Here is a 27,047-nt window from a genome sequence, read left to right as displayed (position 1 = left end):
ACCGTCGGGCAGGGCTGTGTGAATTGGTGACCACTCGCCTTGCACCATTGATCACACGGGGTTGCCGGCGCATGTCCGCCTGTCACGGCCGCATGCCCATGACCAACCACCCCAGCGGTTCTGGGATGCAGATGTGTGACAATATATAAGGCATGATGGTGTCGCGTAGCAAAAGTGGGATCATGAAGGTACTGTTCACCAAGCACGTTGTGTGGACAGGTAACAAGCAACTGCACTTGCTGAGATATGTGACAAATTAAGGGCATAATGGTGCGCCCCACGCGCTTATGGCAACGCCGTCATGCGCCACAAGACGGTCATGGGAGTAGCACTGAAGCTCTAGGCAGCCAGCGCAGGAGTGAGCGAATGCAGGCTGAGGGTGCAGTCGGGCCTGCACGTGCAAGTCCGGGGTTGTGTTGCCTTGCGGCGAACGTGAATGCGTGCAGCGTGCAGCCCGTGCCCCGACATACAGTGCTCTGTTGCATCGCGCGGTGTGGTGTTCTGAATGGCTCGGCGGCAGATATTTGAGGGCCAGTTGCTCACGGTCGCCTTTCGGGGTCGCAGAGGGAAACTGGTAAGTTTTTATTCGGGTCGCCAAAGACTGGAAGCGGGCGGCGTTTAAAATTTATCGTCGCAAACAATTGCGGCCGACCGAGCCCAGCCGTATTCCGGCTACAGCCGCAGCGGCAATGCAAGGATCTGCGCCGAACGCCGAAGCGGTTCTCGCATGGACAGCCTCTCCAGCGCCGCTCGGTCTCTGCTCCTTGCCACGCCAACCGCGTATTCGATCCGGAGCGACAGCGGCTGATGCTGTTTCTTGCCTGCAAGTTCGTTGAGATGACATCCCTTGGCTCCTCCTCTTGGCGTGGTCAAGAGACTCGCGCTTGGACCGCTTTCAGGGCAAGGTGTCACCTTTGCCTCCTGCATCATTTATCGCGAGATGGCTTTTTGCTTTGTAAAGGCCGCGCCTTGGCAGATTCGATGCCAAGGTGTCGTCACATTTGTCCACTCATTCGGCCGAATCACGAGGTTTTGTTTGGTTGCACCTATCAAGGTGCGCTAACCATTCCATTCTGAACGTGCTAGTGGCCTAGCCTGTAAAACTTCTGTAATCATATGTTGATCATTGTGGTATTGTATGAATTTAAATTATTTTGAAGAAAACAACTATTTTTTAAGCTTCTATTAACACTCGGTTGTGAGTAAATGCCGTATTTATTGTCTTTGCACTAGTTATAGTACAGTCCCTTTTCTTTTTGCATTAGACTTAGATACAGAGTTATTAGTATTCTTGCCCTAGTCCTCGCCGGCCTTAATTAAAATCGCCTTATGGCCGTCCACGGCGAGCCGGCTAGAGGGGCACCCGTGGCGCCGGAACCGATAACAACGAGTCCATATCTGGTCTGGTGAGCTTAATTACATCTGGTGCCGCACCAACGATGGAAGCTGCCGTGCCGATAACGCTTATATACACTTTCAATTATTAGCCAACTGGCTACCTGTATTTACTGTCGCTGCGTATTTGTTACTGGTACTGAAGACTTGGTGGTCAAGTATGCAACTGCCGCTCCGGCCACGCCGACCAAGGGGCACATTTTTAGATTGTACATTGGGCTCCTGTAGGTGCCGGCCAGTTCCTCCAACCTCTTCCTCCGTCACTGTTAATGTCAGACGATTTCATCATACCAGTGTCCAAGCCTTTGTCCCAGCCACTACATACAAGCCTGTTCAAGTCTGGCAACGTTTCTCCTTGAGGTATCTGCGTCTCGATGCGCTGGCACTTGTGTGCCGGACCCCAGTAGACCGTAGTGACAAATACATTCGCCTTCTCTGCCAAGTATTTGCTCTTTCCCAGCAGGCTAGGGTTGCCATTCTGGGCTTTAGCCATTTCCGCGTATTTGTGCGTGCTCGGCCTCGGGCCAGTGCTTACGCCCTGGTCCGTACTTGTCACATCCCATGTTCACTCGGTGTACGCTTCCGGTGGGCTCCCAATGTCCGAAAGAACGAAATGAAGAATCGCTCTGTAAAATCTCGTGCTGCTGGTCTTCTCATCGCCCGGGTCAGCCGCAGCCGCTTCTTATCGAGTCATATTCCTTGCCATACCGTGGTAGAGCCGAGCGAGAGCCACTGCCCAAGGATTCTTCAACTTGGCGAAAACCCCATTTGCCCCTCTGCGCTTTGACATTCGCGTAGCTATCTAGAGATGTTCCCGCAGCTAACCCCCCACCCAGATGCTGCGATTGAAACAGTGGGTTGGTGTACTATTGATTCTTTAGACGTTCTGGCAGCCAATCTGGTCTCGAGCGCACTCGCGAGCCTAACGTTATCATTAATGCGACCTGCCTAAAACACTGGTGAGCTATCTGAAGAATTATGGGACGTACTATCGAGGGCATGATGGTACGTAACCCGTGGGGGGGCGGCTGTGTAACTGTTGCAACTCTGCTGGGTGGACTTGTGGTTCGTTTTTGAGGGTCTCCTCTAATTGCGTCTCTCGGCACAGGAGATAAGAAGCCACCAGATCTGCGGCGATATAGCGCGAAGCCACATCGGAATTTTCACCACTCAAACCGAAACAACTGATTGGCCGCACGATTGAGTTCGACATCAACTAGCCAACATGGTTCCACTATTCTCACTACCTTGAACGGCTTGCAAGCTGTATCGCATGAATGAGACCTAAGCTGATAAACGTGCGCAAATCTTGACGTAGCACTGGTGAGTCGTGTCCAAAGAGGTCCACAGTTCCGTGCGAGTAGTAGACTTATATATATCTTTAAATTGAGAAACTGGGTTACATGTGTAGCTCCCGTCGGCCAGATATCGAGCCGCTCCCATCCTCAACTACTAAAGGCGTTACCCCTAGCCAGTTCCATCTATTGCCTGAACATTCCCCTTTAACGACAAAGTTTGTCTTGTTATTAATTACTGAAATTTTGTCCAATATGAAGACGCAAGTCATAACGCGGCAACAGCCGGTCTCTACCGCTGACTCTTCGCCAAGAGACTCTGTCTCGGCAGAGGAGGAAGCGGTAATGTCGGACTCGAGCGAGAGAACCTTGACAAAACCCTACTGTGTCTACTCTTCACGAAAGAAAACCATTATTGTCTTGTTAGCGACCATGACCGCTTTCATATCCACCGTCTCCGCGCAAATATACTTGCCAGCCATGAGCCCCATGGCAAGAGAGCTGAACGTAACGGACGAAGACATTACACTCACCATCACCACATACATGATCTTTCAAGGAATATCGCCCATGTTTGTCACCTCTGTCGCCGACACAAGAGGCCGGAGACCAGCATACGCGTTCTGCTTTGTCATTTACATTGCAGCTACTGTTGGGCTGGCACTCGTCCGGGACTTTGCTGGAGCCATGGCCCTCCGCTCTCTGCAATCTATTGGGTCGAGCAGCACCATGGTCCTCTGCAGCGCAGTCATTGCCGACACTATTACTTCTGCGGAGAGAGGACAATACTTTGCCTATACATTGATACCACAAGCCTTGGGACCGTCGGTCGGGCCAACGCTCGGTGGCGTCTTGACGCAATATCTAGGTTGGCGATCGATATTTTGGTTTTTGACAATATACGCTGCCGTCATGGCCATTCTTACTATTGGTGGTCTGCCAGAGACTTGCCGCAACATGGTTCAAGACGGGTCCATTCTGCCCCCCAAGCTTTACCAGACACCTTGGCAACTCTTTCAGCTCCGCCGGTCCAAAAATGCCATCACATATGCTTCGTCGGACGAAAAGCCTCTACGCCAACCGGAATCGAAACCACAAAAGACTGTGCTTTCAAACATTTGCAAAGTCATTACACTCCTATTCAAGAAGGAGTCTGGGATCCTGCTGTGGAGCAACGGCCTCAGCTACATTACCTTTTACTGCGTGCCCGCGGCCATGCCGTTTCTGCTCCGCGACTCGTACAGCCTGTCGGAGACGGAGATTGGGCTGATGTATCTGCCGCTCGCGGGCGGCGTGGTGCTGGTGGCCCTCGTCTCGGGGCGGCTCTTTGGGTGGAACTACCGGCGCCACTGCGCCGCGCGCGGACTGCGGTTCGAGCACAAGAGCCAAGTGGACATCAACTCGTTTCCCATAGAGCGCACGCGGCTGGAAATCGGAATCCCAATGACCATCTTGGCGGGCGTGTGCACGATGGCGTGGGGCTGGGCGATGCACACGAAATCGCACATTGCCGTCATTTCGGTGCTCAACTTCTTCGTCGGCATGGGAATGGCTTGCAGCAACAGCTGCATCAATCTTGTTCTCGTCGACACCAATCAAGGACAAGCTGGCACAGCCATGGCGGCCAGCAACATTACAAAGTGTCTCATCGGCGCTGGTGCCACAGCTGCGATTGTGCCTCTGACTACTTCGATTGGGGCTGGACCAGCTTTTGTGGTGATTGGCAGCGCTTACTTTATCTGTTGTATGCTCCTAGTAGTTGTCTTGATGAATGGTCTGAAATGGAGACAACAGCGCGTGAGGGACGAGAAGAACGACCACATTTAGCTTGCCTAGATATTCTTGTGTGTTTTACCGAAAAGTTCATGATAGAAAAAAGCTTCTTTATCGCAGTCAAAATAAAATCACAAGGGTGCCCATACTCCCCCCACCACTGGGCGTCGCCATGATGTTGTAGAGTTTGCCTACTAAACGGTATGGATACAAGCAACAACATAACACCACTGAGCAACAATTAATGCTTCAGACCTAGAACAGAAAGCTTTCAGAGTTTTTCAACGGGCGCAACCAACATATCCTTCTTCACCCCGATGTCTGCAAAGACAAGGCTCCATACTCAACAAGGGGTAACCCCGCGACCGCTGACCAGATCCCGCTCAGACTACATATGAGAATAAGGCCATTTCCACTAGAGAAATTAAGAAAAAAAATAGAAAGCGTTGATGGATGTTGATTTCGTCGGTGAGCGACACTTTACGCCGCTACTGTTGTACTTTTGTAGGTCGCTAGGCGCCAACAAGAGGCAACCTGAAACCCGAGGTACCTCTCCCGACCCGCCCAGCCACTGCACCAGCGCATCCTCACCATCGCCAGCACATTGCTGCACCAAGGCCATGCCATCCCAGCCCATCAACGACCGGCTTGTCGTGCGCTGGGCCGTGATTATCCTCTACTGGCTCCTCTCCTTCCGATGCTTCCGGCGGCTCTTCCCGCGCGCAGGCCCCGTCCTCTTCCTGTCCTCCCGGCTCTGCATCAAGTCGACGCGTTCCACCTCGCTCGCGGAGGCGTCCGCGATGCGCTTCATCGCTGCGCACACGACGATCCCAGTCCCCAAAGTGCACAGCGCATTCGAGCACCAAGGAATCGTCTACATCGTCATGGAGCGCATCAACGGCGTTATGCTGGCCCATGGCTGGCTCCAGCGCACGCCTGCGTCGCAAAGCCGCATCCTCGAGAGCCTCCGCGGCATGGTCCAGCAGATGCGCCAGATACCGGCCCCGGCGGGCTGCGGCGTGTCCAACGTGGACGGCGGCGCCATCTACGATCCTAGACTGCCCGGGTCCGGCGTCTGGGGCCCGTTCCAGACCATCCACGATTTTCACCGAGAGCTGCGCGCCGGTGTGGACGAGCCAGAGTATGCGGGGACCGCGATCCCAGAGCTCGGGCCCCTGATTGCCTTTCATAATCAGCCATGGCCGTATCCTGTCTTCTCACACGGCGACCTTAGCTCTTTGAATGTTTTAGCGGATGGGGATGAGGTTGTTGGTATCGTGGACTGGGAAACGGCTGCGTGGATGCCCCCTTACTGGGAGTACACGTCGGCCTGGCACGTGAATCCGTATAACCAGTTCTGGCAGGCAGAGGTAGACCGCTTCTTAGAGCCGCTTCCAGAAGCACTAGCGATGGAAATCATTCGGCGAAAATATCATAATGACTATTAACGGGCTGCCAGTAGAGAATGTGGTTGTGTGGTTTTCCAAGGCACCTCATCTAACAAGTTTGGGAACTGCCCGGATGAGATCTCCGAAGGCGCGAAATTAAGCGGACCGCCCGTTATTTCTGGGATCGTAGGGCTGGGTTCACCTAAACACTCGGCCCCGTCAGTGACTAATGCTACACTTACGACCACAACCACGCACTAGAACAATTGAGATAAATATTTGAAAATATTGACTTGGTATTAGAAGTGCCTCCTGGGAGCATCTCTCATTTTTCTGCTCCTTTGGCGACTGGGTACACACCTTAGCTAAGCACCGGGGACGGAGCTTGAAACGCCATGGACGCATGCCTGGTCCTCGACGGTGTCACTTTGCTGCCCGAAGATTCAGGTGTACTGATATCACTATGCATTTTTCTAACCTGTCTTCTTTAGCTACAATCTTTTCCAATTTTACTTGCAGGTGCCTTTTCGGTGTAAAATCGGGTGCAAAGTCACTCGCGTACAGAGCACGCAAGCCCCGTAGCCCGCCCCCAAATGCACTGTAAATCACTGTCAGCCACTAGCCCACAGTCGTCCGACTCCGACTCTGTTCATCTTCAGCCATTTTCGCCACAAGAAATTAATACATATTTAAGATCAACAAACTTAGTGCCATACAATATAATTATAAGGTATAGGACTTACATCAAACGTGCAAACTGGCGTTGGAACGCAGAAGAACCCGAGTAAAAGTGCAGGTTCTACTACCAAAGAAACAATCAGGTCGATCAACTGCTTCGCCTGGTGACCAGTCGAGTAGCTGCCTACTTTATCAGGAAAAGAAACACAAATCTCAGACCGCCCATACTGCCAGCATGGTCATAGCTACGACTGACGAAAAATTCTCGATACTGGTAGCCTAGTCCGGAAGATGGATGCCTAGCGGAAGAGAACTGAGAGAGTGACAGTGGTTTCACACATATATACGTGCAACACTGCGAGGCAGAAATCTCGGTCCAGTAGAGATCCACTGGTCTTGAAATAATCACCACACGGGTTAACCGGGCCTATCATGACCTGCCACGCTTCAGACCCATGACATCCAGAAGCTGCTGGGGCTCACGGTTGTCAGGTCATGGGAGCAGACTCGCCTGCCCGACAAGGGCAGAGGTTCCACGATGTTTTCCTGGCGGAGAATCGAAATTAAAAGGTCCTGATCAAAGCCAAGCTCGCAGTTACACTGCGGGTTCCGTGTTACTAGCCACCTCGGGTCACCTGGCACAGAGCATGTCCTTGCCGCAACTGGTCCAAAAACCAACCACTCGTCTGCTTCTGTTCACAACTCACGTAACTTGGCTGTAGGCAGCCAACATTGGGATCCAAAGATGCCAAGGCCTTGCGTGATGTTGGAGCCCAACGAGGCAAAAACCTACGCGAGGAGACTTGAGAAGACAAACACTTCTTGGTCTTTGCCGAAATATAAGTATCTGATCAAAGACCTCTTTTGCCATGGAAGAAAAAAGGGTAGGAATCAACACCTCGCCCATCTGACTTCAATATCTACACTTCCTCGGAATCTTCAATATCTACATTTCCTCGGAGACTTCAATATTTACACTTCCTCGGAAACTTCAATATCTACACTTCCTCGGAAACTTCAATATCTACACTTCCTCGGAAACTTCATACACTTCCTCGGAAACTTCAATATCTACACTTCCTCGGAATCTTACTGCACACCTACCGACACCATGGGGATCGACAAGAATACGGATCTCGGCGGCATTACAGGCGATGAAAAGGAATGGCAGGACGTCTACAACAGAATCGGCGAGCGGTATAAGAACGCTAAACTCGTCGAGGCTATTCCCGAGGAGGTCGCAGAGAACCTGACCACGGCTGCGACTGCCGCCAAAGAAAAGAGACAACGGGAGCCGGCTGCTTCGGTTTATGAACAGCGGTCCGAAATGGATTGGGAGAAGATTGAGATTGACAAGACCCTTGTCAGAATCTGGGACAAACATGTGGATGTTACTAAGGCGCACAAGGCACAGGCGGCAGAAAAGGCCTTGCTCGCTGAGAAGGAGAAAGAGCGAGGCATGACAGCTGAATGGGATAGCGAGGGAGGAATGACAGTTAGGTGGGAGCCCAAGAGAGGTAACTAAGGAAGTTGGCTTCCGGAGCTCTTGCTCGTTTTGTTATGTATCGAACTCTATTGAATGCTGCTGGCATTCTGCATTCCGCGATGCCCTTGGCTGCCAGCTCTGAATTCTGGCCGAAGAAATCTGACTGAACTTTTTCCGCACCCTTAACGTGCCAAATAAACTCAATACTAAACACCTCTACCATTTTATTTAGTGCTGTGACATAAAGAGCTGCAGCTGAACAGAGTGCGTTAAACTCCCAATCCACGCGAGGCCGCTCAACGTGAGTTCGTCAGCCACCGTTGTATTGTCGCACGCGACGAAGTACTGTTGGTCCGTTATATGACGTGGCAGCAGAATGTGAATCCATGCCATCAAATTGCACAAATCGGGCAAAATTGTGTTACACTTGGGCTAGCTATCACGGCAGAGCAAGTGCTGTGGTACCCTCTTGGCTGTGTTCATCACAAGGGCTGGATCAGCAGGGCCCCATGTGGCTGGGCCATGTACAACGTTCTACGGCATACCCTTTTACCGGAGAATGTTGAAAGTTTTGTTTGCCGGATGAGTTACCAATTTGAGAGCATTGGGTTTGAGTGACAGTGCAGAGTGTTGGACGCGAGACGGTATGCAAAGTGATGGACGTAAATGTACGGCCAGTTATCCATTGCAAAAATGGAAATCATGGAGTAGAACATAATTCACCATGAAATAGCCCATGTCATACCACTGTTTGGGCCCCGTCAATCCTCACTCTGTCGGCGACGGCAGCTTGCCCAAGGCGTCCGCAACCAGCTTCACCTTGTCCACAATCAGAATATCAATACCAGCCTCCGCTTGCATCTACCAGATCTGCAGTCAGTACCATTCACATCTCCTTTCCAGCGCCCACGCACCTTTACATTCTCGGGGTCATTGTTCCCCAGGCCGTACGAAGCGCACACCAGTCCCGCGCTCTTGACCAGCGAAATCAGCCGCGGACAGAGCAGGAACACATCGCACGCCAGCACCAGCCCAGACAGCCGCCAGTACCGCGCAAACTGCAGGCCGCTCTGCAGGCTCGCAGCGCGCACCTCCTTGTCTGCCCGGGGCAGCTTGCCCGCATTCGAAATCAGCAGGACGGGGTACGCGCTCTGCTTGAGCCTGAGGAGGATGCAGACTTCGGGGGTAAAGGACGACAGGAGGATGGGGCGGCGACCGGCGAGCCGTCGGAGCTTTTCTAGGGCGACGTCGACAAAGGTGTTGATGTCAATGGTGACGGACGCCACGCCTGCTTCAACCGCTTCGTGAAGGCGCTGATATTCTGGCTCCAACGTTCAGCCTAGGCCACAGATAGACCCCAAAACGGACGTGGCAGCATACTCATCTCAATGTTGAATCCGATTTCCTCTGGCAGAGTGGCGAGGAGCTCCTCCAACGTAGCGTGCGCATCCTGGATCGAGTGTCCCCGGATGTTCGCCTTGAAGCCTTTGCCATCAAAGTCAACGGTATACCGCAAGCGCTCCTGCGCCTGCATCGCCTTGAGGACGGAGTGCTCGCCGGTAGAGGACGCGCGCGGTCTCCCGGTGCCGCCGCCGCCGCCCGACTCGAGGAGCAAAGCACCACCCAGCGGGTTTTGCATGTCGCCGGCATACTTGTACTGGGCGAGCGAAATGTCGTGAATGGGCACGTCGGATCCGGATCCGCTCAAGGAAAAGTCGTGATAGATGACAGCTTCGAGATCGCGTGTGAGCTGCACATCTGCGTGAAACGGTTAGTGTGCCCATCAATCCTTCGCAGGTGGGCAGATTTTACCAAACTAAATCGTGTCAGCGCCCAGGTTCGAGCAGTGCATTTTTGTTCGACATTTTACCTCAACAAACGGGGCTCCAAGTCTGTAGGCTGAAAGAAAAGACTAGTAACTGTCAGTAGATGCAAAGACAAGGAGATAGAATAGGGGAGCATACTGTGACTGTGTTTTCCCCAATTTGCAGATTCGACTTGCCAGCAGTATTCTGGCCGAGACCTGGCAACCCATTCAGTATGGCCGCAATCGGCATGTCCATCTCGCTACATACCTCTGTGACCAACGAGCCACACGGGATCACCAGGTTTCCTCGTATAACTCGCCGGCTCGCCATCCGCCAGGCCCTCAAAAGGTTTCGCAATCACGTAGCTCAGCAGCACCGTCCCCGCAAACCCCATAGTCTCCTTGTCGAGCAGGACCACCGTCGTCTCCCGCAGCATGCTCTCGCGCGAAGCGCCGAATCTGGCAAAGTCATCGCCCAGAAACACGGTGCCGCTGCTGACCAGCGTGTTGCGCGAGGCCGGCGTGCCCTGACCGTGCCAGAGGCGCACCGTCACTTGCGACGGCGCGTCCAGGCCGAGCCTGCCCACAAGAGGATCTGCGCTGTAGTCTGCCCAGAGCGGCAGCTGCACAATCTTGGAGCCGCAATCGGCCCCGTGAATGAGGATTTCTAGGTAGTGGGACGCGAGACGGGCGTTGTTGGCGAGCCCGCTTCGCGAGCGCAGGTTGAGAGTCTTTCGGTCGTGGCCGCCTTGGACGCTGCCGAGCGTGACAACAATGGCCTTTTCACCAGGCGCGAGGGTTTTGTGTATATATTGTGCCTCGCTGTGAGCTCTTCCGACCAGCGCGTCACCTGGGTTACCATCTGTCGTCAGGTCGTCTAGAGACGCAGTGGTGAGGTGGCCACGGTATGCAGCGTGCATCCTGGCAGTCCACCTCAAGACGTCGACCTTTTCGGCATCTGCTCCAGAGGAAAGTAAAAAGTCTGCGATTTCTGTATGCCCCTTTGCGCATGCCACCAACAGCGGTGTCCAACCCGTCCTCGGCACGGCCGCGTCCAGACCTTGCCCAGAGCTGAGAAAATATCGCGCGACAGACTGCACCACCAACAGCGACCCTGACTGAGCAGCGCAGTAGAGGGCCGTCTCACCCCGACAGGACTTGACGCCGAGGTCAGGGCCATGCGCCAGGATGGCGTCGATAAAGTCGCTTGGTAGGCAGCTCACCGCCAAGCAAAGCAGCCTACCTGCTATGTGGCTCTTCTCCGCGTCTATATTAGACCTAGAGTGCTCATCGATAACGTATTTCTTGAGAGAAAGCTTGAAACTGTCAAGAGATTGAGGCTCGAGTAGCTCCGCGACATCTCCGCGCCAAGAAGATGCGCTGTCGGCGTTCAAGGGCGTATGAACAGAATCTGGGTGCTCCGTTTTGCCTTTGCTCAAGTCACTCGTGATATCCGACAGTTTAACAGTCGATTGTCTCGCCTCGGCCCAAGCCTCCAATTCCGATTCTACGCGCTGGAGAGCATGGGGCGGGGCTCCGCGGCTGGCTGCAAACTTGTCGAGAAGCCGGTGTGTCGCCATCATGTTTAATTTTGCAAACGTACAAATCTCTTCGCTCTCGTCTGACATGCAGCGAGCCACATTGTCCGAGTGTCGCATGGGAAGAGCTCTCACCCGGTCTCTCGACACTGGACTAGGCGGCTGTGGCGGCTCATCCGTCGTGTCTCGTACTCGACCTGGAGACGCATAGGAGCCAATGAGAAATTCCCTGGCATGGACGATCTCGGCGATGAATTCGCCGGTCAGTCCTAACATGCAGCGTCAGAAGGGCGACACGCTGTGCCCCATGGTCGCGGCGTACCTTGGATGCTTTCCCCTCTCTGAGTTTTGGCCCGGAGCTGCATTCTCAGCCCATTGTAGTCGATGTAGTGCTCCGACCACTTGGGTAGCATGTGCTTGTCATAATTGAGCCCAAACTTCATCGTGATTCTGTTTGCGTGGTTTTCTGATTTGCATGAGACGGCGTGTTGGAAGAGGTCGGTGTAGGGGAGGCGCGTCATCCGTCATCGCCCCTCAATCCTTGATGACCAACGGATTTAAAAACCCCACGTGAGATGCATAGTGCTAGCCATATAATTCATTAGCATAATAGCAATAATGCAGAGTATCAAACATTTTTGGAATTCCAGACCGAATGGCTCGACAAATTGATAATAAATTTGTCGTAGCGTAGTATTCTCCTCCTTATCACCCGGCTTCCCAGCACTAGCCGTCCCGACGATGGCGTAACAGCACTGTCGTCGGCGAGCAAGATATCAAGAGTCGGAAACACTCGTGCGACAGCGGGTATAAACGCGAATGGGTAGGTATCAGAAAATGCAATGAAATAAAGACGATTGCAATTCTCACAGAACAATGTGCCGAATTGATCATATTGCCGGAACTGCTGCGGTCCGCGCTTCGCATCCTCGGGCCAACCAGTGTATAGGGCGTAGGTAGTGGTGACACTACCAAGATTCCCAAGCCTAGACCATTATGCCACCACCCTGCCAATCTTGCGTTCCGTTTCCCGCTACTCTCTGTTGAGGGTTCTCGCTTGGCACCCGTAAAATACCAACTCTAAAATATCATAAAGACATAGAGTGCATTTCTATTTACAGCTTAAATCCGACAATTTTGTACTCTTATGCTTTAGCTACGTGTTTATAGGTCATAGACAGCGACCTGGCATGTGTAGGCTGTATAGGTACCAATAAGCGCTTTTTTGGTCGTTGGTGTGCTGGCGCAATGGGAGCGCGTAGTCCTCCTAAGACTAAGGTTGAGGGTTCGAGTCCCTCGTACATCGGAATCGTCGTGACCCCGATTTTTTTTAGCTGTCATTGCAACGCGTCGATTCCCCCTCTACCAATTATTTTTATACCCTTGTCTACTAAATCTTATACATTTTCATGTCCATACCATCCTATCTACAGCCTATGTGTTTCTGGAAACACCTGTAATCTATTGCTCGTTGTCGGGTGAAAGCACATAGATAGGGTGATAAAAAAATGATCACATGGAAAGTATGCTTCCATATTCTTTACTCCGTTGATTCACAATTAAATCGATGTTCATACTCATATTCTACCGTTGCTTCGTTTGCCAGTCCGTGTTTGTCGCTGGTGGTTGCTGCTCTGTTTGCAAAATCTATGCTAACCATACATCTTTGCATTAATAAACAGAAAATTCAAAGGCTTTTAAAGAAAGAGGTTCAGGCATGTATCATCTCTTCGGCGATTAGCCGGAAGGCGAAGACACGTGCAAGATGAGCCTGTGCAGCAGATGGGCTTGGTCGACGCCAAGAAGCAAGGGAGGTCGGATATCGGTTGGAGCTAAACCCTTCATCGGGTTCCACCTACGCCACCACCAGCCTCTTCCATAGAAGGAAGGACAAGTTTCGATCTAAAGTGGTCAACTGGAGACCGGATGAACATTTTTAATTAGATTGAATCAGTGAGCGCCAAACGCGAAATCGTGATCTCTTTTTTCAGCTGTCAGAAGAGCACGGTGTTCTGTTATAGCGCTGTGGCCGCGTTGGTATCACCACTCCCAAGTAACAGGTGAATCACTGTCCCAATGCTTCGTCTGACTCTCTTCGAATTTTAGCAGAGAATAGTGTTAGAAATAGGTCGTAAAATCAGTCGAAAAAAGCTTGGTCTAAATTCTTGTCTCACAGAACGTACGGCAGACGGTGGAGTGTTTAGCTTGGTGGCTGTAGGGTAATTGGCACAGGGGGGCCACAGCAATGTAGATGAATATGGTAATGGCAAATACATTTTGCTATTGCCATAAGTAGTTGTACGTACTACTGGGGCTCCGAGGCCGAAGAAGTCACCCGTAGAATGAAATACATAACAAAATACATTGCGTGTTAGCCGAGAGTTATAGTTGGGATTCACGCTGCCAAGCACACTTCGGAAGTACAGCAGACTACCTCAACAGTGCCAACCCCCATTTGTTACTGTATATAGGTGATGTATCGTGATTCTACAAGGAATAAAAAACGAACGACATTAGTAGTATTCATGATTGATAGACGGGTGTGTTGGACGCCTCCATCGCCACTCAGGTTTTGTGCCTGGAAAAATGGGCCCTGATTAGCTCTTGGCTAGGTAATTAGAGGCCTCGGTGGCTGGGCTGCTTGTGCAGGCCTCAACGATTCAATGAATAGTTCCTGGGCAAGAATTCGAGTTACTTCGCATACTAACTAGATCTACTGGCTAATTTGTCGGAAATTGCGACGCCGTGAACATCTGCTTCTGAAGCGTCTGTGATGCTTGAACCAGTCAACACTCACCTATTATTGGAGCGCGTAATGACAGGCTTTCCGCGCCACGAAACAAGATGCGGCATCGCGCCCAAGTTTATAGGCGAGTCTGAAGGTTGCCGATCCAGAACTAGTGCGATCACGGTGCGAGAAGGCTCGTAGGTTTGCTAGCTTGCCTCATGAAAAGAGTAAAGAAGCGCACTAAATGATGATGCCGCCAAACCAAATAACAAGGTTGGGAAGAAAATAAAAAGGTTGGAAATTATATAACAAGGTTTGCGAACACAATAGCAGAATGCAGCGTAGACGTAGTTATTAGGTTTCCAAGCGCCCAGCTCTCATTTAGTTCTCACGCAGTATAGAACGGGACTGGCCCATCAGTCAAAGTGATGAGACTATATATGATCTCGTTATGTCTTCTAGGACGGCAATCCTCTCCACAGATAACACTTCCCCGCCAGTTCTCCCGATAAATAGCAACAATCTCGATTAATCCGAGCCAAACGTCTCACTTGAAAACAACATTTCTCGATCAACTTACAAGATGCATCTCAACCGCGCTTTCGCTGTTCTTCTGGCTTCGCCTGCACTTGCCATTCCTGTTGCCCAGCTTGAGCATCCCAACATTGCCGGTAAAGTGCATGGGCTTATCGCTCAAAATAACAGCACCAACATCCACAATGGCACTGGCGCCGGCCGAGACCAGTACCGCATGTACACGGGCAACGGCTCTCCTGCCAGCGGCTGGCCTGCCAGGAGCGATTGGGTGTCCTTTGAGTACATGTACGTCCTGACACTGCAACCAACATTTGAAGAGGGAATGTTAACAGACGGGACAGGTTTGCCAAGAACAGGGCCGCAATGCTCAGCTCCTGCAGTCGCTTCGGCGTTCCCAACAACAGCGAGGCCGAAGTTGTGAGTAAACGCAGACGGCAAGGCTTTCTCCCTCCAAGCACTAACACCAATGAAACCCTAGAGTGCAATCCGGGACGGCATCCTGAAAGTCGCCACCGAGACGGGCGTCGACAGCCGCTTCATCCTGGCCATCATCATGCAGGAGTCGACCGGCTGCGTGCGCGTGCACTCGACCGTGGGCTCGCACCGCAACCCGGGGCTGATGCAGGACCACGACGGCGCGGCGACGTGCAACGACCGCGGCACCGTGCAGCACCCGTGTCCCGCGAGCACGATTGAGCAGATGATCCGCGACGGCACCGCCGGCACCCCGCGCGGCGACGGCCTCCTGCAGTGCCTCAGCGCCGCCGGCAGCGCCGACGTCGCCGCGTTTTACCGCGCCGCGCGCAAGTACAACTCGGGCCATGCGCCCGAGGATCTCGGCACCGGGGGCGCCACCGCTTGCTACGCCAGTGACGTCGCGAACCGCCTCACGGGCTGGGTGAGCGCTGCCTCCAAGTGCACTTTGTGAGCGCTTGGCTACAACACGAAGTCTCCGGGAGGAAAGAAAAAGAAGAGCCAGCAGCCGCTTGAGGCTATGACAGATCCATCTCTGTATGGATACAAGGTGTGCCTCTTGCAGCGGTCGATGTGCCTATACAACCTGACCTAAACATAACCGCAAAAGTACGACAAAGAAACACTCTTGCGACCATGAGTATCTAAGTGGAGAGTAAGAATTATCTGCGACGACACCTTTGCAAAAACGGTGCTCCGTCCGCGACTCGTGCGTGAGAGGCATGCAGCTATTTCGTGGACTAGGGCTGTCGCGGCGCCATCATAAATTGATGAATTGTCTCTCTGTGGTTAAGCCTTTACTACTTGGCTATCTAATTCTTGTTCTGTTGCTTCATTTTATTTACATTTTCTCTAATTCTTTCGTCTTTTCATCATTTTTTTTTTGTCTCGTCGTTCTCTCTTTCACGGTTCTTCCGCCCATTTTTCTTCGCTTTCCCTCGCAAGTTTTTCTGCAATGTTGTCAAAATACTAGTATCCATAATCATGCTTTGACTCTTTTTTTCTCCTCTCCTTTCTCTTTCCGTACCTGCCTGGGACAATGCTGCTTTTCTGCGCACACTTCATTCGCTTCGTCACTCTCCACTTCGCAACGACTCCTTCAACGAAGAATCGCCACGGCCTCGGTCAGGTCCTTTATTCTCTGGTTCAATCTCGTCCGCTGCTCGCGACTCTGAAAGGATTCACCGGCAATGGCATCGAGTCTCTCTGGCTCCAGAGCGAGTACCCATCGGCCCGAGAACAAGGCCAGAGGGCTGTTGGCGCCGGAGATGAGACTGTGGGTGATGGACTGCAAGTAGACGTTGTCGATGAAGCGGTCGCGGGCAACCTCGTAGTACGACTTGATCAAGTCGTGGACTTCCTCTGCAATGTACTTGCCGCCGTCTTTATCTCGCAATGTGACCTGGACATCCTTGAAGGAAATGACACCTACTCGATCACCCTCATTGCCAAAGGAGACCCTCCTTATCTTGTCGCTCAGCTCGGTCTCCATCCTGGAGCTCTGCAGGTCGGCGAGCTTGGTGCGGAAGAATTCATTGAGAGTGTACGGGTGGCCATCTCTTTCCACGCCTACAAGAAACCGCGCTTGCACGAGACCGGCCTGGTACCTTGCCAGAGTACCTTCCAAAATTTGCGACATGAGCTCGTCTCGGACCTTTTTGTCAGAGCAAACCTCCTCTATGGCGCTCACGATGAAGTCGTGGATCATGTAAATGACGCGGCTCACGTAGTACTCTGCTCGCGCCTCCCACGTGGACGTCTGCTGCCGCAGCGCAGTGGCGAACAAGGTAGGGTTGAACGAGATGAGCTCGGTTCCTCGAGAGCGGTGATGAAGGCCCCTGATCCAGTTCATGATGCCCCGCTCCGGCGGCCTGTCGACGTGCTCACGCACAATGACACTGTCCAGGTCCGGAAAGTTGTCAAGCGACATCTCCTCGTGGGCGAATTTGGGTCGGTCTTCATCATACTCTTCCTCGTTGGGCTTGAAAAACTCGTAGGTATGCGCCGACATGTTGAAGTCGGCTTTGAAGTCGTCGGTGGCATTCAGAACTTTGGTGATGAGACGAAACTTGTCCTGATCAAAGACAGGATGGGAAGAATAATCTGCACTCAAGGCCGCGCGAACCAGAGATTGGAACTCGCTGGCAATATCCGCCAAGAATTGCTGCTGGTCCTGGATGCTCTGTCGGGACTGGCCCAAATTGTTCAGCTCTTCCTGGGCCTTGTGAAGCATCTGGCGGGCCTCTGAGCGAAGCTTCGGAAACGCCTTGTCTGTGAGATCACCCAGAAGATGCTGCAAGCGCTGACGGAGGGCGACGACGCCAAGTCTGTCGGATGGAAGTGCAGACCAGGGTTCAAATTTGAACAGGACGTCTCTCTCGTCATCACCAAGCGCGTTTCCGTCGTCATCACCGCCTCGACTCCGAACGAGGTGGTAGCCCAGGTTCAAAGGCCGCTTTTCACCTCGGACTAGGCTGCAAACAACACTTTGGGCGCTTCTCTCGCTCACCAAATCGGGCTTGGTAAGAATGCCGAGAGTGCGCTGACCAGTAGGATCATATCTCGCTGCCAGGGCCAGAATCTCCTGCGTGACAATGTCAACGTTGCAGGGAAGCACGGCCAAGATGATGGTCTGGTCATCGCGGATGTAGTTTTCGACCATGTTGCGGACCATGGCTTTGTCGGCTTCCGTCGTGACGTTGTCCGTGGTGATGCGGAAGATGCCGGGGACGTCAATGACGGTGAGGTAGTCCTCATTTGGGCCGCACTTTTCAATCTTGAGGACATCTTCGGAGAATGTCTTGGTGCCGTTCGGGTTATTGGGAGTGCGGATGCCCATGAGCTCGTTGACTTGATCCAAGATGGTGGGCAGCTGGTCATGCAGCTCGGCGGTGGTCGAAACAGATATGTGGAATTTCTCCAGGGTCGCCTTCTCATTTGCGGAAGCACCGGGCCCTGGAATGATACTGACGGTAATGAAAGACTCGCTCTCGCGCCTGTGCGTGATCTGGGTGGCGTAGCGAGTGCATAGTTCCTGGCCGCGCGGGAAGGGGATGCCGGTCAGGCTCTCCAGGAGGGAGGACTTTCCGGAGCTCTGGTCGCCGACCGCCACAAGCTGGGGGATGGGAAAATATTTTCCGATATTCTTGTCACGGAGAAGATCAATCTTGCGGAGACGCGCAGGAGAAGTCAGGTGCGTGCTGGGCACATCGCTTGCTGGGGCTGACATCTTGGCCGGAGAAGATGCTCTCGTCGAGCGGGACTTTGGTCTGTTTGGGGCGATAATCTTCATCCAACGGTTGAGAAAGGTAAGCATGAATAATTGTCTGTGACGAGATGAGGTACGAACCGGGTTATTTGGGCTTTTTCTCGGGGGCGAGAGCCGTATTTAGTACTTGGAGGTTACTGATTTCAAGCTTGCTCATTCGCAAGGTGACGGAGGAAATCTCTTTGAAGTAAGCAACTGTATCTAGCGGGACTGTGGCAGTAAAAGTTATGAGCTTTAATTGTTTAGCTAAAATGCAGTGAGGATGGTATAATTAACTGTTGACTTCAAAGAGTGTTTGTTGCTCAGCCTCTGCCAACAAACGGTCATTGAGCGGAAAGTGACAGCTGCCGACCGCGCAATCGCTCAGTCAATCTCACAATACGAACTACGTTAATTGTGTTTGTGACCCGCGCAAGAATCATTCGCTAGAGGGTCGACCTATTCCTATCTAGGTGAATGTTGCGAAATGCTGGCCAGTGAATGGGCGAAGTTGAGTTGCCGCCGTTTGTTGCGTGCAAACGACCAAGCGAGTTGAAGCACTGTTCAGATTCACCAGGGCGCGCACTTTTGAACTCGAAAACTTGTAACTCTGTCTTCCTCATCTTCTCCATTCAAGGCTCTGCCGTGCGCGGTTTTGGTCATGGCGGTGTCCTCGACATGCAATCGAAAACCAAGGTCTAAGCGCGCTCATGGACACCGCATGCCCGATGCCAAACAAGACGCCGACCTCGAGCCAAGTAGACTGTATTGGCTGTTCTAAGACATGCAAATCTCCTGTTTCCATGTTGGTGCATTTTACCGCATCGTGTCCCTTCGGAATGGACCAGGATCAATTGAACGACATGGCTCTGCGTTGTCCGCAGTCGAGCCGATACCGAGTCCCGGATGAACACAAGTTTAGCTGCCCAGAGTGCAGCGGCGAGTTTGAAAACATTATAAAACTGTTCAATCACATCCAAAGGGGAGTGGCCTGCAAGCAAGCTCTAGGTAGGGAGGATCCTCGAGGCAAAGTTTTGCTGTTCTTGGAAAGTAGCATCGTTCGCCATAAATGAGCGATCGAGTTGCGGTGCTCCGTGCGATAGATACCTGGGGAGGTGTTTCAATACATTGAGAGACAGTGTAATCGTTGTTCAATCTTTAAACTTTCACGTTGTGTTTGGCTGCTCTTGTTTCTAGGTGTTCCGCATCCAATGACCGCGCGACCTACCTGATATCTCCCTCCCAGTTGTTTATTGCTTCCGCCACTCGAATTAATTTCCAAGCAATAAAGAAATTCCAAATCATGCACCTAGGTTCTACACTTACATCAATACCAGATTGTACTCTTCATGGATTCGCAGGGGGTAAAGGACGGCGTGCTGGCCAGGGCCAAGCCAGACTTGTATGTCCGATTGCTCCAGCAGGCGATCCACGCCTAGATCGCCTAGGTTTACAAGCTGACTGCGAGAGAATGTCGCGCGTGAGAAGTGAAAAAATGGCTTTATAAATTACTGCAGAAAGTCGCCAGGAATATCAAGATGGTGGAATAATGAATGGCGAGTAGAGAAGTAAATCTAGGTTGGTTGTCAGCGTGTGGGTGGTGAGATCGGTCGGCATCTTATACGCCCCCTGCACACTAAAATAAAACTCCCCCTTCATCTAGCGCTAATGAAAAATGAAATTCACCTATTCTATAGATCACTGGCTAGTTACTTCCAAGTCTGACACTAGCAAGTAGTCAGTCGGGCGTATTCGTTGTCCGCTCTGGCGTACAAGACGGCGTATACACCCGACGTACGCCACACATTTTCTGATGGGTAGAAGTCGGTACCACGCAACCCATATTTGTCAAGAGCTGGCTACAAAGTTATTTGACTCCGTTGGTCATCTTGCTAGTGCCGAAAACACCGTGTCCAGACACGTCCTTCGTCTGCGTGAGTGCCCTCGCCGCCTCCATCCCGCTCTGGACAGCGCCGTCGATCCAGCCGCGCCAGCCATTCGACCAGTCGGCGCTGGCAAACAAGATGTTGCCGTGCGGCCGCTGCAGGGCCGACAGGTACTTACTGGTGGCCTCTGGGCCCATGAAGCACCACGTGCCGTTTGAAAACTCGTCCTTGTTCCAATCGTGCGAGACCTGAGCGGAGCGTTTTGTCAGCAACATTGTTGTTCGACCATGAGAGCTCGCGAAACCGCCGCCCACTTACAATGCGGTTGATGATGACCCCTGCCTGCTTGTCCTTGGGCAGCAGATGCGTCACGGCCGCCTGGACGGCCTCGACATCCCCCAGCGAGATGCCCGCCGGCGCCTCGGGGTCGGGCCCAAAGCACACGAGGTGCGAGTTGCCCGCATTCGTCAGGTGGTCCCCAAACGCCGACACCAAGCCCCTGCCCGGGGTGCCGAGCGCGGACCACGACAGCCAGTCGGGCCCGTTGACGTCGACGTGGACCTTGATGCAGCGATTGACCGACCTGTGCCTGACGGCCGCGGCCTTGTCCGGCGGCAGCTCGGGCACAAACTCCACGCCGGCGAGCACATTGAGCGGGACGGTGCAGATGACGGCGCGGGCCGTGCACACGCGGCCGTCGCGCAGCGTGACGGCCACCAGGTCCCCCCGGTCTTCGACGCGCCGCACCGGCGCGCAGAAGCGGTGCGAGAGCCGGCCCGTCGACGCCGCGTGGGCAAAGACGCGGCGGTGCAGCGCGCTCTGGCCGCTGCGGAGGCGCGTGTGCAGCGCAGTGTCGTTGAGCCCCGTCGGCGTGTGCCCGCCGAGCGCCCACCACTGCAGCGCCCCGAGCAGCCCGATGCGGTCCAGGCTGCGCCCGCCGCCCATCTGCAGCAGCTGCGCCTCGAGCACGCTCCGCTCCTCGGCTGATAGCCGGTCGTGCACCTCGTCTAGGCGGTCCTGGCAGGAGCGCTGGTCCCACTGCGCCAGCAGGGCGGCGGACGGCTGGGTGGTGCCGAGGGGGTACTGCCACGCGTGCTTCAGGTCGTCGCCGTCGAGGTTGCAAAAGATGCGCAGGACGCGGCCGGCTATGTCAGCCTATCGGTGTCGGTGTTTGGTAAGCTGCTGCGTTGCGGCGATTTTTCTTTATTTTTCTCATATTTAAAGTTCATACCTCTTCCTCGTGCGACATGTTGCGCTGCTCATGGCCCGTCGTGGCTGTAAAGTAGTCCTCCTTGCTGCCCGGGTTCTGCGTGACGATAAAAGTCATTGTGCAGGCCGTAGTAGGACACCTCGCGGTAAATGTGCGGCATGTGCCAATGGATCCAGGTCCCTCCCACTTCGTAGTGGAAGCCATTGATGGTCGCGTTCCAGGTGCGCCCGCCAAGCCGGTCGCGGGCCTCGAGGAGCAGCGTGGTCTTGCCTGCGCGGCGGTAAGGGAGGCGCTCGGGACGGCCAGGAATGTATAGGAGAGCGTACCTTGGGTGGTCAGATCCCGAGCGGCGATGAGGCCGGCGTATCCGGCGCCAATGACAATGACATCGTGCACGTCGTCGTCTGGCTGGATAGAGTACTCTGGAGGCTGGACGACGCCGATGGTCGGGAGGCCGTTGCGGCGGCCGGCGGAGGGTGTCCAGGTGAAACCGTCGGTAGTGTAGACCATGCTGGGTGATCGGCGCTGAAGCTTTGATTCAATGGTGTTTAGGTTTAACGAATCCACTGCTTGACCCCTCGTGTCTCGGCTTCTTTCATGTGTATTCAAGGTGAGTAGATAACCTCGGACCAGTGTGGCTGACACGGTCAATAAAGTATTCTCGCGCCATCATCGCCATATGCTCGGTTGTTTATAGGTTGAGGCTCTTGATGTGAATTTGCAAGTATCAATTATCCTCTGGGAGAGAAGGGTGCGCCACGGCGGAAAATCGCGACCAATGATAGAGCCCCAGCCTTGATGCCGATCTTACTGCATTTGGGCATTGCGCTGCATCTGGGGTCGGACCATGTTCCGGGGTGAAATCTGGGCATTCCTGGAGAGCATTCGGAATTGTTTCAAGTAGGCGGAAGCTTCGGCGTTAGGGCTTTATCTAATGCCAGGGAAAAGAGACTATTTCTTTTCTTTATAATTGATTGGATAAATGGCAAACACGGTGCGCTAGCTGGAGAGCACACATGTTATGATGACGCACTGGGGCCATTTCCGTCGGCCCAATGAGATATAAGTCCGCTCGCGTGGTCTGTAATTGCAATACGTCCGTGAAGAAACATCAGCTCGCATGCATAATTAATAATAAAAATAAAAGTAATCCGTATTAATTACTACTTGTCAAACGCCCCCGCCATTTCAAACAGATGCCACATCAGACTGCGGGTCTCTGTGTTTCCTCACTCGGAACCACACGGCCGCATTCCGGAACTGCCTGTAGGAACTCCCTAAGCTGATCAGTACAATAAATAGAGATGCACCGCCAGTTATACTGCAGCGCATGACGTTCAATGTACAACGAATCTATCCATCTCCAACGACTCAAATACGCATTTAAAACCAATAATATAATTCATTTGCCATGGGTGAAATCACACTGACCGGCTTTGGCGGGCGCCAAATTCGCGGTATGTACAGCGCTTGCAGGCCTCCCCGCAGTCACTGAGAGATCTACCCAGTTCCTGGCGGCCTCTTCATCAACAATGAATTCCAGCCTGCCACAGGCGGCGCAGAGCTGCAGGTCGAGAACCCATCCACGGGCGATCACCTCGCCACTGTCTCGGCCGCGCAGCGCGAAGACGTCGACAAGGCCGTCACGGCCGCGCAGGCCGCGTTCCAGGGCGCGTGGAAGGCCGTCAGCCCCGCCGCGCGCGGGCAGCTGCTCAACCGGCTCGCCGACCTCGTCGAGCGCGACGCCGACGACCTCGCCAGCCTGCAGGCGCTCGAGGCCGGCGTCCTGTTCCGCGAGTCCAAGGACCTGCACATCCCGCAGGCGTCCGAGACGCTCCGCTACTACGCCGGCTGGGCCGACAAGATCACCGGCCAGCTGCTGAGCATCCCCCACGGCCACGCCTACACCCGGCGCGAGCCGCTCGGCGTCTGCGCTGCCATTGTCCCCTGGAACGCGCCGCTGTACGTGCGATTTCGTCCCTTTTCCACCGCTGAGCAAGACTGACGGGTATAGCATGATCACCATTTGGAAGCTCGCCCCCGCCATCGCCGCCGGCAACGTCATCATCATCAAGACCCCCGAGCTCACGCCGCTGTACGCCCAGAAGCTCGCCCTGCTCGTCGCCGAAGCCGGCTTCCCGCCCGGCGCCATCAGCATCCTCTGCGGCTTCGGCGCCGTCGCCGGCCAGGCCCTCGCCGAGCACTCCGGCGTCAAGAAGATCTCCTTTACCGGCAGCGGGCCCGTCGGCCGCCAGATCATGAAGGCCGCCGCCGCGTCCAACCTGAAAAAGGTGACGCTCGAGCTCGGCGGCAAGAGCGCGTCGCTCGTCTTTGCCGACGCCGACCTGCAAAACGCCCTCTTCTGGACCACGCTCGGCTTCACCGCCAACAACGGCCAGGTCTGCGCCGCCGGGTCCCGGCTGTACGTCCACGCCGCCATCTACGACGACTTCCTGAAGCAGCTCGCCGAGCGCCTCGTCGGCGCCACCCAGGGCGACCCGCTCGCCGAGGAGACCACAAAGGGCCCCGTCATCAGCAGGCAGCAGCGGGACAAGATTGCCGCCTACATCACCCAGGCCAAGCAGTCGGGCGTGCGCCTGCTGGCCGAGGCTGGGACGACGACAGACAAGGGGCACTTTGTCCCGAGCACCGCGTTTGCTGACGTGCCCGAGGACGCGCAAATCATGCAGGAAGAAATCTTTGGGCCCGTTGCTGTACGTACTGCCCCCAAAAGAAAAAGACAGTGTGGGAATAGGAGTTGTCGCTAACGCATGTGTACTACCAGTCCATCACGAGCTTCCGCACCGAGGCCGAGGCCATTGCCAAAGCCAACGCCAGCGAGTACGGCCTCAGCGCCGCCGTCTTCACCAACGACGTGAGCCGCGCCGAGCGCGTCTCGTCCGCCCTGGAGAGCGGCCAGGTCACGGTCAACTGCTGGGGCACGCTCCACGCGAACACGCCCTTTGGCGGCGTGAAGCAGTCTGGCTTTGGACGGGACATGGGCGAGGAGGCGCTCGACTCCTGGCTCACGACAAAGTCGGTCAAGTATTTCACGCTTCCGGCTGCTGATGAGGACAAGCAGTAGGGCTCGTCCATCAGATCCGGCCCAGTATCGCAATGTCAATCGATATAGGGCTATAGGCAGGTGTGACCGCACTCTACAACAATACTACCGATACTGTTCTCCATGAAAATCTAGCCTAATGACCAGAATCTCTCTTTTCTACAACCGTCACCAAATCTCCGTGATTTATGCTCCGGCAGTTTTTCATTCATGTTAATATATCCTCAACTTGGCAAAACGCGACCCTGCTTCCCAGAAGATCTGCCGATAATGTCTTTCCAACCTCCCCTCGCTCCCATATCGTCCTCCGCATCAATGCATCTGGCGACGGGCCGCGACTTTGTAAGCCACGGCGTACCGAGGCGTCGAAAACGTAATCGTACTTCCGCGGTGGATGAAGAACGTGTCACCCGGCAGCAGCTTGGCCGAGTTTCCTTTTTCATCCACGACGTGCAATTCACCTACGGAATAGCCAGGATTGTTTAAAAAGGCGCGCCTTGGTGCGGACGAGAATAATGGCAGACTCACCCTTGAAAACGATGCCGCTCTCGTCATACGAGTACGTCGGCGCCGGCTCTGGCTTTTCCACCTTTTCGAGAAGGAAGAAGGAGCCAGTCAACGGGTTCGGGGCGTCACTGGAAGACGTCGAGAAGACGTCACCTGGGTCACGGTGTCAGCAGGCCAACGTGGCACGCAAGGAATCTCAAAATGATGGCACTAACCAAAGTATACGTTGGGAGGGCCGGGCTCCAGCTTGGGAATTCGGTGGAGCTTGCCCTCGTCTTTCCATTCGAAAACCATGATGACTGCAATGGGTGGCGGGTAAGACTGGGGTAGATGAGAGTTGCTTCGGGCTTCAGTTGATGTACTTCGGATAGCTTGGGGATAGAGGACCCAGGTCAAGTTTTATAGTCGTGTTGGAGGCACAGGTGGCGACATAACTGTCTATAAATTGTGGCCAATGGTGTATTAATCCGACTTGAGCATGTTCCTGAGCTGGGTTGCGTCAGTTTTTCCAGGCCCTTACAACCACCACCGCTGATCAACAAGCAACACATCAAGGAACACAATTGCCCCATTTCAACAGTCGTATTCACCAAACTAGAAACATATGGGATCTCTGCTTATTGATATGCCAGGTACTAGTTGATCAAGGGACTTGGACTCCCATCTCCCCCCTGCCGAGTCCTCATCTAGACTACTCCAATACTCACTTTGACCACCACGGCTCCGAGGCATCGCGGAAGGTATTGGTAAAGCAATGCAAATCGCCACTAGACTGATGCAGCCTCCACTCGTCCAAAAACTCCACCGTCGTAAAGCCAGCCTTTTTGTACTGATTCACAGCCACCGTCTCAAACACATCGTGACCGTTGAAAATAGGTCCGTACGGCTTCGGCGCCAGGTAGTGCGCGTCGCTCAGCGGCACGCCATTGACCAAGCTCGGCAGCAGCGACTCAAGCGTCACCGGCCCCGACCCGTGATCCTGGCGCCGCCGAAGCGCAGCGGCCGCCGTCTCGTTGCGCGAGTCCCCGCCCTGCCCATGCGCGTCGACAAATTGCAAAAACTCGGCATCAAGCGCCGCCTCCTCGGCCTCGTCGCGCGTCCCGAGACTGCGGCTGCGCCTGGGCGCAAGATAGTCCTGCACCGTGTCCTTGAACGCAATCAGCGCCGGCACCTTGAAGATCTCAGCGTCGGTCAGGCCCGTCTCCCTCTGCAGCAGCGCCAGGTTCGCCGCCATGCGCCCGGCGCTAATCTCGGCCGCCTGGATGTTGGACGGCGTCTGCAGGAACTGGTCAATGGTCGGGCCGGACGGGGCCTTGTTGCCGCTCATCACCGGTGCGCTGCCGAGGCCGTACTGCGCGGCCCTGCGCAGCAGCCCGAGGCCGAGCTGCGGATCAATGGCCACGACGGCCCAGCCGCGCGGCGTGCGGGCCGGGATGGCCTGCAGCATCTCGTCGACGTGCTTGACAAAGAGCCACGCGGAGTCGAGCACGAGCGGGGACTGCAGCTCCTGTGCTCTGAAGAACGCGAGGCTCTGCGGCTGGTTCTGGTCGCCGCCGACAATCACACGGCCCGCGGGGAACCGGACGCCGTTGTGCTCGTGCGGCGGGAGCGTCTCCATGTTGCCGCCGGCGTTGTACGTCGAGTCTGCTCTGTACGGTTATGATCGAGCTGGTTGTTCGAGCTGGAAAGGGACCGGAGAGTCGAGAAGCATTCGGCTGGGACTCGCCGATTAAAAAGGTCGACGGCATTCGGATAGTCGTCGCGACAAGAAGCAAATAAGGCTTCCATGATGATGGTTATGGTGTGGAAGAATGGAAGAAGCTGAAGAGCTGGGAGTAATAAGAAGATGGTAAAGGAAGAAAGAGGAAGAGTCAAGGAAGAAAGGCTTTTGCACGAGGGCACTGACCAGAAGGCAGGGCGTTTGGGCGGCTGCATAGGCAAACGCGAGGTGCAATCATTCACTGCAGCCTGTGCGTCACGCCGATGCATTCACCGGTGGCCGTGCATCACGCTCCGACCATTCGATCGGTAAAG

At 54.2% G+C, this 27,047-nt stretch overlaps 12 protein-coding genes across 12 annotated transcripts; 6 read left to right on the top strand and 6 right to left on the bottom strand.

Annotated features, from left to right (window-relative positions):
• Nucleotides 1-2,077: 2,077 nt before the first annotated feature.
• Nucleotides 2,078-2,396, bottom strand: CCM_08484 (uncharacterized protein; the record flags this gene model as incomplete). The annotated part of the gene is made up of 3 exons (XM_006673622.1): nt 2,078-2,176; nt 2,263-2,343; nt 2,385-2,396. 3 exons carry the CDS (start codon nt 2,394-2,396, stop codon nt 2,078-2,080), a joined length of 192 nt encoding a protein of 63 aa, XP_006673685.1.
• A 549-nt stretch (nt 2,397-2,945) lies between these two features.
• Nucleotides 2,946-4,517, top strand: CCM_08483 (Major facilitator superfamily transporter; the record flags this gene model as incomplete). The annotated part of the gene is made up of 1 exon (XM_006673621.1): nt 2,946-4,517. The coding sequence occupies one exon, from the start codon at nt 2,946-2,948 to the stop codon at nt 4,515-4,517; it is 1,572 nt and encodes a 523-aa protein (XP_006673684.1).
• A 566-nt stretch (nt 4,518-5,083) lies between these two features.
• Nucleotides 5,084-5,911, top strand: CCM_08482 (Protein kinase-like domain; the record flags this gene model as incomplete). Its single annotated transcript, XM_006673620.1, has 1 exon — nt 5,084-5,911. One exon carries the CDS (start codon nt 5,084-5,086, stop codon nt 5,909-5,911), a length of 828 nt encoding a protein of 275 aa, XP_006673683.1.
• A 1,363-nt stretch (nt 5,912-7,274) lies between these two features.
• On the top strand, nt 7,275-8,288 carry CCM_08481 (uncharacterized protein; the record flags this gene model as incomplete). The annotated part of the gene is made up of 2 exons (XM_006673619.1): nt 7,275-8,046; nt 8,263-8,288. The coding sequence occupies 2 exons, from the start codon at nt 7,275-7,277 to the stop codon at nt 8,286-8,288; spliced, it is 798 nt and encodes a 265-aa protein (XP_006673682.1).
• A 495-nt stretch (nt 8,289-8,783) lies between these two features.
• CCM_08480 (ankyrin repeat-containing protein, putative) lies at nt 8,784-10,742 on the bottom strand (the record flags this gene model as incomplete). Its single annotated transcript, XM_006673618.1, has 6 exons — nt 8,784-8,876; nt 8,930-9,336; nt 9,396-9,773; nt 9,896-9,914; nt 9,980-10,038; nt 10,091-10,742. The coding sequence occupies 6 exons, from the start codon at nt 10,740-10,742 to the stop codon at nt 8,784-8,786; spliced, it is 1,608 nt and encodes a 535-aa protein (XP_006673681.1).
• A 3,929-nt stretch (nt 10,743-14,671) lies between these two features.
• On the top strand, nt 14,672-15,553 carry CCM_08479 (muramidase, putative; the record flags this gene model as incomplete). The annotated part of the gene is made up of 3 exons (XM_006673617.1): nt 14,672-14,910; nt 14,943-15,042; nt 15,104-15,553. 3 exons carry the CDS (start codon nt 14,672-14,674, stop codon nt 15,551-15,553), a joined length of 789 nt encoding a protein of 262 aa, XP_006673680.1.
• A 645-nt stretch (nt 15,554-16,198) lies between these two features.
• Nucleotides 16,199-18,415, bottom strand: CCM_08478 (interferon-induced GTP-binding protein Mx2; the record flags this gene model as incomplete). The annotated part of the gene is made up of 1 exon (XM_006673616.1): nt 16,199-18,415. The coding sequence occupies one exon, from the start codon at nt 18,413-18,415 to the stop codon at nt 16,199-16,201; it is 2,217 nt and encodes a 738-aa protein (XP_006673679.1).
• A 770-nt stretch (nt 18,416-19,185) lies between these two features.
• CCM_08477 (uncharacterized protein) lies at nt 19,186-19,419 on the top strand (the record flags this gene model as incomplete). Its single annotated transcript, XM_006673615.1, has 1 exon — nt 19,186-19,419. The coding sequence occupies one exon, from the start codon at nt 19,186-19,188 to the stop codon at nt 19,417-19,419; it is 234 nt and encodes a 77-aa protein (XP_006673678.1).
• Nucleotides 19,420-20,213: 794 nt separating this feature from the next.
• CCM_08476 (monoamine oxidase N) lies at nt 20,214-21,952 on the bottom strand (the record flags this gene model as incomplete). The annotated part of the gene is made up of 5 exons (XM_006673614.1): nt 20,214-20,480; nt 20,551-21,387; nt 21,464-21,538; nt 21,582-21,712; nt 21,769-21,952. 5 exons carry the CDS (start codon nt 21,950-21,952, stop codon nt 20,214-20,216), a joined length of 1,494 nt encoding a protein of 497 aa, XP_006673677.1.
• A 901-nt stretch (nt 21,953-22,853) lies between these two features.
• Nucleotides 22,854-24,527, top strand: CCM_08475 (aldehyde dehydrogenase, putative; the record flags this gene model as incomplete). Its single annotated transcript, XM_006673613.1, has 4 exons — nt 22,854-22,899; nt 22,951-23,404; nt 23,457-24,156; nt 24,228-24,527. 4 exons carry the CDS (start codon nt 22,854-22,856, stop codon nt 24,525-24,527), a joined length of 1,500 nt encoding a protein of 499 aa, XP_006673676.1.
• Nucleotides 24,528-24,963: 436 nt separating this feature from the next.
• CCM_08474 (uncharacterized protein) lies at nt 24,964-25,307 on the bottom strand (the record flags this gene model as incomplete). Its single annotated transcript, XM_006673612.1, has 2 exons — nt 24,964-25,166; nt 25,229-25,307. The coding sequence occupies 2 exons, from the start codon at nt 25,305-25,307 to the stop codon at nt 24,964-24,966; spliced, it is 282 nt and encodes a 93-aa protein (XP_006673675.1).
• A 409-nt stretch (nt 25,308-25,716) lies between these two features.
• CCM_08473 (putative protein-arginine deiminase) lies at nt 25,717-26,801 on the bottom strand (the record flags this gene model as incomplete). The annotated part of the gene is made up of 2 exons (XM_006673611.1): nt 25,717-26,662; nt 26,707-26,801. 2 exons carry the CDS (start codon nt 26,799-26,801, stop codon nt 25,717-25,719), a joined length of 1,041 nt encoding a protein of 346 aa, XP_006673674.1.
• Nucleotides 26,802-27,047: the final 246 nt, after the last annotated feature.

The sequence above is a fragment of the Cordyceps militaris genome (assembly GCF_000225605.1).
Source record: "Cordyceps militaris CM01 unplaced genomic scaffold CCM_S00007, whole genome shotgun sequence".
Lineage (NCBI taxonomy): Eukaryota > Fungi > Ascomycota > Sordariomycetes > Hypocreales > Cordycipitaceae > Cordyceps > Cordyceps militaris.
The sequence above is the reverse complement of the archived record's forward strand: the minus strand, read 5'-3'. Positions and strand labels throughout refer to the sequence as shown.